This window comes from Trachinotus anak, unplaced genomic scaffold, assembly GCF_046630095.1.
Source record: "Trachinotus anak isolate AG129_WGS33_773 ecotype Australia unplaced genomic scaffold, CSIRO_AGI_Tana_v1 ptg000044l, whole genome shotgun sequence".
In the NCBI taxonomy this organism is placed as follows: domain Eukaryota; kingdom Metazoa; phylum Chordata; class Actinopteri; order Carangiformes; family Carangidae; genus Trachinotus; species Trachinotus anak.
The window spans coordinates 570001-580970 of NW_027273895.1; the positions used below are offsets into that span (position 1 = coordinate 570001).

The following is a 10970-nucleotide window of genomic DNA, read 5'->3' on the forward strand; positions in this document are numbered from 1 at the left end:
TGGTGAATGTGTTGGTGAATGTGCTGGTGAATGTGTTGGTGAATGTGTTGGTGAATGTCAGTGAATGTGTTGGTGAACGTGTTGGTGAATGTGTTGGTGAATGTCGGTGAATGTGTTGGTGAATGTGTTGGTGAATGTGCTGGTGAATGTCAGTGAACGTGTTGGTGAACGTGTTGGTGAACGTGTTGGTGAATGTGTTGGTGAATGTCAGTGAATGTGTTGGTGAATGTGTTGGTGAACGTGTTGGTGAACGTGTTGGTGAATGTCAGTGAATGTGTTGGTGAATGTCAGTGAATGTGTTGGTGAATGTGTTGGTGAACGTGTTGGTGAATGTGTTGGTGAACGTGTTGGTGAATGTGTTGGTGAATGTGCTGGTGAATATGTTGGTGAACGTGTTGGTGAATGTGTTGGTGAATGTGTTGGTGAATGTGTTGGTGAATGTCAGTGAATGTGTTGGTGAATGTCAGTGAATGTGTTGGTGAATGTGCTGGTGAATGTGTTGGTGAATGTGTTGGTGAATGTGTTGGTGAATGTGTTGGTGAATGTCAGTGAATGTGTTGGTGAATGTCAGTGAATGTGTTGGTGAATGTGCTGGTGAATGTGTTGGTGAATGTGTTGGTGAATGTCGGTGAATGTGTTGGTGAATGTGCTGGTGAATGTGTTGGTGAATGTGTTGGTGAATGTGTTGGTGAATGTCAGTGAATGTGTTGGTGAATGTGTTGGTGAATGTCAGTGAATGTGTTGGTGAATGTGTTGGTGAATGTCAGTGAATGTGTTGGTGAATGTGTTGGTGAATGTGTTGGTGAATGTGTTGGTGAACGTGTTGGTGAATGTCAGTGAATGTGTTGGTGAATGTGTTGGTGAATGTGTTGGTGAATGTCAGTGAATGTGTTGGTGAATGTCAGTGAACGTGTTGGTGAATGTCAGTGAATGTGTTGGTGAATGTCAGTGAATGTGTTGGTGAATGTGTTGGTGAATGTCAGTGAATGTGTTGGTGAATGTCAGTGAACGTGTTGGTGAATGTCAGTGAATGTGTTGGTGAATGTGTTGGTGAATGTGCTGGTGAATGTGTTGGTGAATGTGTTGGTGAATGTGCTGGTGAATGTGCTGGTGAAGAGCAAAATCCTAAATATCAGATCACCCTCAATCTCAGTTAAAACAGAGAATGATGGACAGAATAAACAGGACAGCAGAACATCAACGGGAAACTAATAATGCTTTGTAAGACATTGAACATTTAACTTCTGGTATGATGTATTCTTTACAACTATGAGGCCCTTGACACTGAAGTTGTCTTTTGTTATAACTGATCCAAATAAACACTGTTGGTCTGATGCTGTTCACTGAGATATTGACTTACTGACATTATTTAAAATTAAAATATATTTTTTTAACTTCTTCCTCAATATTGTGTTTATTCTTGGTCATATCCTCGCCTCATTTGTCCTTTTTCATCTTCCTCTTTCCCTCATTCAATTTGTCTTCTTTCTTTCTCGCTTTCTCTCTGCCTTTTCTCTTTTCTTTCTTTCTGTCTCTCTGTCTGTCTTTCTGTCAGGGGGAGCAGCAGCAGCATCAGGAGCTCTCCCCGCGGCCGTATGATGAGGAGGAGGGAGGTGGTGGGCAGGAGGACGGGCAGGACTTCACCGAGTTCAACCCCGCTGACGACCACTCTGCAGACTACGGCTTCATCTTCGCCCTGGTGTTCCTGGTGAGCGGGATCGTCCTGGTGGTCATCGCCTACACCATCCCCCGAGAGGCCAAAGTCGACCCAGACTCGGTGTCGGCCCGCCAGATGGAGAAGCTGGAGATGTACTACGCCCAGCTGGGCTCCCACCTGGACAAGTGCATCATCGCGGGCCTGGGCCTGCTGACTCTGGGGGGGATGTTCCTGTCTGTGCTGCTAATGGTGTCCATCTGCCGGGGCGAGATGTACCGACGCAGGGCGGCGTTTGTTCGCCCCAAGAGGACTTATGGCTCCATCAACCTGAGGATGAAGCAGCTGGCAACTGGAGAGGCGGGAGGAGGCGAGGGGGGGGTCGGAGGTGAGGAGTTGTTGGTGGAACATCAAGCGATGAGGAATAACATACAGCCAGGGCCGGGCCGGGACTCTAAATCAGAACCAGGACCAAGCAGGAATCCTCCTAGTGCTGCTGCTGCTTCGTCCGCACATGGAGTCAACTAGCTGCTTTGAGAGCTGCCTTCCTCTGAGTGAGCCCTCAGCTATGAAATGGGGATGCAAAATGGTGCAGGGCCCCCATTTGTGCTGACAGGAGAAGCACATCTTGAGCACAAGGCTTTCAGCTGGATCAACCCAGCAATTTGGGATGAACGTAAACCGAGATTATGGGATATTTATTCTAACCAATCACAGGGGATGTATGACAACGAAAGGGGGCTCGATCCAGTAGAACATGAGAGGTAAGCCTGAGGCCGTGTGGATAAGAGCATGGTTGTATATCAAAGGTTAGAGCTCTAATATAAATCCTAGTATGTTAATCAGAGACTGGGTTTTACAGTGACAAGCACATTGTGTCTGACAGAGGTGGAGGTTGGTCGCCACTGCAGGAAGTAAGATTCATACTTTACTAAGAAAGTCTGGTGTTGATTCTCAATTATCACCAAACTACTGATGTTCAACATTGAAATCCATATTTTAAATCCTAATCACAGGATTAATCCTGACACAGTCATTAAATATCTGACGTGTGCTGCTGCTGTGAGCATCACTGGGAATCTAGTAAACATCACAGTCACAGGACAGGAAATAACGTTCACTACAAGACTGTGGGACGGACGGTGTGATGCTAGCTGTCGCACAAATAAACTGAGGCAACATTTTTGAAAGTCGCATTTGACTCTGGTTTGACATTTACACTCAAGGACAGTAACAGTATAGAAGATAAAACATAAAACAAACACACACTGGACACACTCTGACAAACAAAGATCTATAGACCTAAAAAACCCAGAATCAGTCCGTGTGGAACCATAATTACACCGTACAGCAACAAAGGGTGAGGTTAGGAACAAATGGACGGCTAACTGCTAACAGCTAGCAGCTAGTTTCTGGTGCTTTTTTACACTGTTAATCCAGAACATCTCAACCAGAGTGAGCAACATTCCTCTGCTCATTAACCAATAAGTCTCCACATTTGCTCCTATTCACTACAGATCTTAAAAGTTGACAAATTTAGCAAAACAGTTAGTAAGTTAGCACCGTGAGTGGGCTAACCTGCTAACCTGTAAGGTTATGTATTTGGATATTTGTGCCTCCTCCTGGTCAAAAATTACTTAATACATCTTTAACATTTGATAGTATTTTGCTGATTGTTTTTTTTCTGAAAAAAAGCAAAATCTGCTTTAATTAACCAACAAGAAGAAACTTTTGTGAAGTGAGACGTAGAGAGAGAGAGAGAGGCAGGAGGGGACGAGCGAGGTGCAGAAGTGAAATGAGTCACTGTTGAGCGTGTGGCACACATTACCCACAAGGCACCGGCACCACTCGCATCAGCAATTCAAGAGCTCGTCCACACACTCACTGCTCTGATGTTGTTCGTCAGTTATCATCTCCACCGTCTTCTGGATTTAGTTTTTAAGATTTGTATCTGTTTCATCACAGTAGGAACGAGATGAAGGAAAAGATGGACTGTGTCTTTAAATCAGTTTCTGGGGATCACATGTGTTTGAAGGTGATTCTCAGACAGATGGAAGAGACTGAAGGTGTGAAAGTCAGCTCCTCTCCAGTCTCTCACTTATTTTCACTGCTGGCAGCTGAAGGCCATGATTTACATTTTTTAATACATGAAATGCTGCTTTTAGTGAATCCAACATTGCAATGAAATAACAAACACCAAAAATGATCCCATCACATATCCAGAGTCTCAGCCGCATCAAAACTGTTGCCTCTTGTTTACTGATCAGCGGTTTCTGCTGGCATCACCTTCCACAGTCACAGGGAGTGGATCTCTGTCACGCTGCGAGTACATATCCACCGACAGCAGCTCCTTCTCCCAAACTTGAAAAAATCATATGAATGGTCATTTTGCCTGACATTTAAATTCCTAAAAGTTGCCTGTGCTACATGCCAGTCACTGCTGTTATCAGAAAACTTGAATTTCACCTACAGTGACTTTCTGCTTTCCATGGATTGAAAGTTGAAGGAACCTGAAACTGAACAGGCCATAAAATCCACAAAAAGTATTTAAGAAGTGTGTAAAAGATTGAACAATGGGAAGTAATCCATTTAAAAAACAAACATCAAGCTGTTTTTGAGTCTTTTTTCCGTCTGACTGCAGCTCTTAGACTGAAGAAGAAGCTGGTTTTGACTGGAATGAACCTTTAACAACACAGCGCCAACTCATGTGTATCATATGTAAACAGATGTTATTTATGTCATGTAAGGATACAATATGCCTTAATGAGTAAACACACACTGTAAATTGTGTATACGCAAATATTATTATGCTAATGTATTAAGGGTATGTATTGTGAGCAAATTAGCCAAGGGTAATGTAGCCACACACACACACACACACACACACACACACACACACACACACACACACATGTATGTCCTCATAAGTCTGTTGTCCTCAAAAGTCAGTTTGTGGCTCAGTACTTGTGAGGACCAGTCTAATGTAACACACACATGCTAATCTCAAGCTGTTTATTAAAATATGTACCACATTCTTATTTCACAGTACAAATATACTGTAAATACTACGTGTACATGTGTCGGATGTAGTGGACCAGCAAAAGCTAACGCTCAGAAACCAAATACACAATGTAGGTATGCAAAACTGGAAAACCTTGTCACAGCTGGACCAGTTTCTTTCTGTTAGCAGCTCTTTAACCTCAGCAGCAACTCAACGACAAATTCTTCACAACAAACAAAACACAACTGTCAGGAGAAACTGAGCCGTTGAGCAACAGATGAACAATAGTTAACATTCAAAATAATTTAATAACTAACAACTCAGTAGATATTTGAAATGATATTTGTCCATAAAATAAATAAATAAACAAATGAATATAAAAATATTTAAAGAAAATTATAAATCCACAAAATTCCTAAACTTGGAACGATTGAATTTTTCAGATTTGTTCTTGTTTTTGCTCAAAAATTATAATAATAATGAAAATAGTTTCAGATTAATTAATCTGATCTAATTAATTTCAGATTTAAGTTATTCCTTTGTCGGTTAATCAGTTAATGTCAGATATAGTGATCTCACCTGATATCACAATAAATTGATGATCAAATTATCAACTAATTGTTGCAGCTGTAGCAGATATACAGTATATAAAGAGCTGCCTGTGAATTATATTGTAATTGATTATTAACAGGACATTCAGAATTAATTTCACCATGAATTCAGTCACTTCTTTGTTAAAGAAATGACAAATATGATCAGGAACAGGAATATTTTTCATTGTTCAGCACTGATCTATAATCTGTGGTGCAGCAGGTCAACCTCGTGATGTTACAGTCACAGGGTCGATCCCTGTTTGTCTCTGCTGATGTGTCCTTGAGTAAGAAAACTCTTGTCTCTGGTTGCTGTGGAAACGCTGCTGGACCCGTGTTCATCTAAACCTCCAGGTTGTGTTGTAGTCTGGACGGACACAAACAGAGACCTTTGGAAACGATGACATAGACACCCACGCTGGCTCCTGATTGGCTCTCATCAGCCCGGACTACCAGTGGTGAAACAACATGGAGAATGAATGAAAGTGTTACTGACCTTGTTGTCTCTGCAGCAGCTGTTGTTCAGCTCAGTTCTGGGTTTTAACTCCATAACTGCGTTTCTGCAGCTAATCAACTGCGGAGTAGACAATCTGCTTCCTGTTTACACCGGCTCGCACATGCCCAGTGTCTGTGAATGGTCACATATGTAAAGGAACAAACGAGTCAAACTGTTCCTGTGATTTCATTCTGACTTGTAGGAGAGATGTGTCAGGAAAAAGAACAGAGGCAGGGGAGAGAGGGAAGACGAGGGATGAGGTGATGAGGAGAGGAAATAGGATGCAGCAGAGTTACTGGATGATGTGAGGTGATTCTTGAAGAGAGAGATTTTCAGCTTGAGGGGGGAGACTCTGAGAGTGACTCTGCATGAAGCTAAATACTTTGAAGGACACAGTCAGGTGTCCCCTCTCGCCTCCAGGCGGCTGGAACGAAAAGACGAGAATCAACAGACCGACTGGACTCAGCTTAAGGTTTAAATGGAAGCTGATTCTCTTCGGTCTCATTAGTGAGGGAAACACAACGTGACAGAGGGAAGGATTGTTGTTGCTGGTTGGCTTCACACAGGTCGGACGCACAGAGCTGGAAGAAAACAGGTCTGAAAGGGTTTTTAGAGTCAGTTTGGTTTCATGGGTCGATAGATTTAGGTCCGGAGCAAACAGACTGTGGACGGCTTTTGTCCACTGATTTTACACATCAGAGTCTGGTTGTAGGTGCTGGGAAGTAGCATTTAACCTTTGTTGGCTGGAGCAGAGAGACGGGAGCTAACCAGACCTCTGCAGCCTGCTCCTCATCTCTGCTCCAGGACACACTCGCTGCTTCTAGTGTGATGCTGCGTTTATGTGATGATGGGAATTTACTGTAGATGAAAAGATCCACTGACATGCAAACAAACTGTCACTGCTTTATCTGGTGCAACAACAAAGGTCGCGCTGCTGCACAATAATGAATTAAAGGGTTGAATCTGAAAACATAGAAACATTATTTATGTTAAAAGTCCCTGAACTGTAATCAACAGCTGGTGGCAGGTTTTATAGAAACTACTTGTTAGGGAGAAAACGTCGACAGAAAATAAACTCTAACTCATGAAGACATGAATTTAACACATGAATAAATGTTTACTACAGATCAGAGGAAGACAGGGGGGGGGACACATGAGTCTGGTGCATCTGAAGAGAGGGAAACTGTTTCTGTTCCTCTGTGACATGTTTGAATGTCAAGACCGAACACGAGCACCTCGGACAAAGACACACAGAGAAAATCAATCTTTATTCTGCCGACAGCGCGATGATGTTACCATAGAAATAGTCTATTTATATCAGGGATTGTTGGAGGAGCAGTTCTCGGGTGTCATGGAAAGTCCTTGTGAGGACGTGACGAGACGTATTCAGCCTGTGTGGGAATAAAAGAGTACAACTCATCTGAAGGTGAAGAACCAGAGGCAGAGAAGAGCAGAGACAGCAGAGGATACAGCAGAGAAACAGTCCCACTATACTGATGCAGAAACCTCAGTATATGAATTTGATTTTTTTTTTTTTTTCATTTTTATTTGGCGCCACAGTGGGAGACATAGTCCCCACCTTCATCACCATGGTTACTATAATAACAGTCATGTCTTGGTTAGGTTTAGGAAAAGATGGTGATTTGGGTTAAAATAAGTTCTTCCTCAACATGAGATGATCTTTGTTGTCATGGTTACTATAATAACAGTGAACAGTCATGGATAATAGAAACAACATAAACTGCTCCTGTCACATGGGAATCGAACACCGCTCTCCTGGGTCATATTCATCCATCCACCCCAACCTCCTCCTGAAGATGTCGCCTAGCAACAAAACCATAAAGTTCAGTCTCCATAAATGTTGTCATTTATTCAGACCTTACACTTCCTGCCCTGACACGCTGCCCCAACTGCCCCAACTGCCCCAACTGCCCCAAAGGCTCATGTGCTAAACTGCATCTAACACCTGAGTGGGGTAAACTTCTGAGGGTGTTGACGGCCACCTGTCCACAGACCTGCAGGTGAACAGCGGAGCAAAGACAGCAACGCTTTAACTCACAGTCTGTGTTTCTGTTTTCTTTCTAACCTTCTGCGGTCACGCAAACGAGTGTCCCCTCCAAACACAACCCCCCCCCACACCGAGGGGCCAGGGGTCAGAGGTCAGCCACAGCACAGTGTTCCCACAGCTGCTTGGGATTCAGTACTTGAGTCAAGGACACTTGAGCAGAGAGCAGGGTTTTGACCCTGAGCTGAAACTCATTAATCACTACACATCCTGCTGCAGCAGAGGGACCAGTGGAAACAAGCTGCTGCTGCAAAGCTCACATCAAATCAGCCACAACACAGAAAACAGACAAAAACATCCGTTTATACTCAACATCCTTCAGTCGTTCAACTGAATCGAACCGACCACCAGACACAGGCCGACTGTCCCTCCCCCTCACGGGCTGGAGCTGGACGTTCCCTTTATGTACAGATATGCACAAATGTAACACAGCAGTAGCATTTTACACAGAGACTCAATGAATGTACAAATTAATGTCGTAATGCAGGAGGTGGCGCCATCGCAGCAGAGTCACGAAATATCACGATCAAAGTGTCGCGCACACATGTGAAACAGTCACGATTCAAACTCGTGTAGAAACATTCCTGTTCTCTTATTTTAATTCTGTCTGAATGTTCAGAGGTATATTTAAGATGTATATTTAATGAAGCAATATTTCACACAGGTGGAATATTTAGGGGGGGGGGGGTTTAAAGCAATGAAATGAATCCACAGTCACCTTTAAAGAAAATTCTCTAATTTAAATGTAAAATATAAAAACAAAAAGAAACTACTCTGTCCAGGTGAAATATCGCTTTAATAAACCAGAAGGAAATGATGCATATGAAGTCTATGAAATGTAAGAAAAAATGTTATATGTGGCCTGGGGAAGTCGTTGTGTGTCTGTCTGTGAATCAAAGATGTCTTTTGAAACAATATATGACAATGAAAGTAACGTTTAGCACAGGACAAACAGCATTATGAATATTGAAGGGATATATCACTTAAGAGCAACGCTCCTCATGAGTTTTTCTCTCAGCTGGTGGAAATGTCGATGCACTACAGAGTTCATATAAGGAAACCAGTGTATCTGTAGATATATGACCGAAATAATTTTACTGCAGAAAAGTGACATATCCCTTTAACCTGCGTGGAAACCAGGGTCTGGAGACTGTTAGGAGGCAGGCAGGGTTTTAATATGATTCAAGCTCATTTGCCTTTTTGATTTTTTCTCTTCTGAACTGCAGATGTTTGAGACGTGAAATCTGGGCAAAAATCTTTTTAATGTCATCCTCTTCTTTTTGGTGAAAATGTGTAAACAATGAGTCTTAATTATAAAAAGATGTTTCTGTCCTCAGACCAGCTGCCAAACTGAAGGAAACCTGTAAACAGTTGCTCTGGTTCAGGTGTATTCACATCACAGTGGAAAAACAGTGCAGCATTTACCATCTCAGGACACCTGGTGGTGCCTCATTTCAGACCAGCACCACCCTCCTCCAACCAGCTGCAGTTCCTCTAATGACCACTAGAGTCTGGCTCCAGCAGTGAGTCAGTCCCCACAGACTTTACAGCAGAAAGAAACATGTTTACAGCCTGGTACAGAAACTGTTCTGGTCTCTAGAGATCATTTCCTCCTTCATGATAAAACTATCACCGAGTCTGCGTCCATCTTTATTTACAGTCTGTGATTTCAAATTGACCGTTTACATTAAACAGTTACTACAGTTAGATTTGGTGGAAATGGTTCTGCTGTTTGAGGAAGTGTCAGGTTGTAATGTCTGCAGTTTACTCCTGCGTGAATATGATTGGATGTTACTGGCCACACAGCTTGTGAAGGAGCCAATCATTGTGAAGCGTACCACAAACAGCTGGAGCCAGTCAGCCAATACAAGCACAGCGCCAGTGCTCTGTCTGAACTAACTGGAAATTCAGAAACACAGGTGACTGCAGTGCAGCTCAGGTCAAAGGTCAACAGACCCGCGTTTTCCTGTGATGATGTGAATACGACCTCAGGCAGCAGTTTACTTCCCACAGAAACATGGACTCTGAAGCTTCTGCAGGTCGAAGTCTTCCCTTACACAAAATCTAAAGCCATGTTTTACAGACTTTATGTGATTTGTACTTAGTTCGAAAAGATCAGTAACAAAAAGAGAAGAGAAATTTTTTTTATTTCAGTCTACGTTGAATAATCTGTTACTAATGTTTTATCTTGTTGTGTTTTTCCTCCTGATTAAAGAACAATCAAAGTCTAATTGAAAAGTCTTCAGCTGCACAGACCCCTGCTTTGCCAAATGTGAAGAGCACAGTTACTTGTGTACAGTGTATAACTGTAGTTTGTTGTTAGAACGATACCTTGTCATAATCTGATCCATGTTTCTTTGTGACAATTATTCATTTCCATTTCACAAATCTATAAAATCCCACTTGTGATAAACATTCCTCAAATAAGGATGAATGTCTGGAGATGTTCAATAAGTGAACTGAAGAGATGTCCTCACTCTACACAACAGATGTAAATATATCTGTCAGCATCTGCAGGAGTCTCTTCCTGTGGTCCCCGCTCACAGGTGAAGCCGCTGCTTCGTGCCTCCGGAGGCCAGTGATCCTGCATGTTGTTAGTGTGACGCTGTGCAGACTGAGGAGCTGTGTGTGTAACGGCCATGCTGACTTTTAACTATGATTTTGTTCAGGTGACCAATAAAAAGTTCTGTTTGCTGTTGTTTTTAATCTCGGACTGTTTCTCTGTGTGATGTCAGTTCAGCCGCAACACACTCTTGAAGCTAGTGGAAGCAGACACTTGTTGCCACGGAAACCTTTCACTGCAGATCCTGTCAGTTAGACAGCCAGCACGGCAACATTCTAAAATTACCATAGCAACCACCTAATAGCTACTGCTTTGTGGCAACCATCATCACCATAGCAACCACAGTTTGTGGGCGGGGCTGTTCGCTCTGGAAGGATATTTCCTTCTTTTGTATTTCATATTTCAAAATTTTCTTAGAGCAGAGTTTCTCAAAGTGTGGTCCACGGCCCGCCGGTGGGCCGCAAGTAAATTTGTTTAAATACCATGTTTTAAATAGGGCTGTCAAAATTAACGCGTTAATCATTGCGATTAATTTCAAAGGACTTAAGGCGTTAAAATGAATTAACACAATTCAGGCAATCCGACGAGCGGCGAGGGAGTT

The 10970-nt window shown here is 42.7% G+C and overlaps 1 protein-coding gene across 2 annotated transcripts in view; it reads left to right on the forward strand.

Moving 5' to 3' along the window:
• tmem74b (transmembrane protein 74B) overlaps positions 1–10512 on the forward strand; it is a 14626-nt gene extending 4114 nt beyond the window's left edge. Inside the window, exons 3-4 of one of the 2 annotated variants that reach the window (XR_011687311.1) lie at positions 1556–2418; positions 4296–10512. Coding sequence is in view for 1 of the 2 variants with exons in the window: in XM_071473033.1 (XP_071329134.1) it covers positions 1556–2182 (627 nt within the window). In the remaining variant the exon portion in view is untranslated. Of the gene's footprint in view, positions 1–1555 lie in introns of both variants that reach the window. The other variant, XM_071473033.1, reaches the window with a different exon arrangement.
• The last annotated feature ends 458 nt before the right edge of the window (positions 10513–10970 follow it).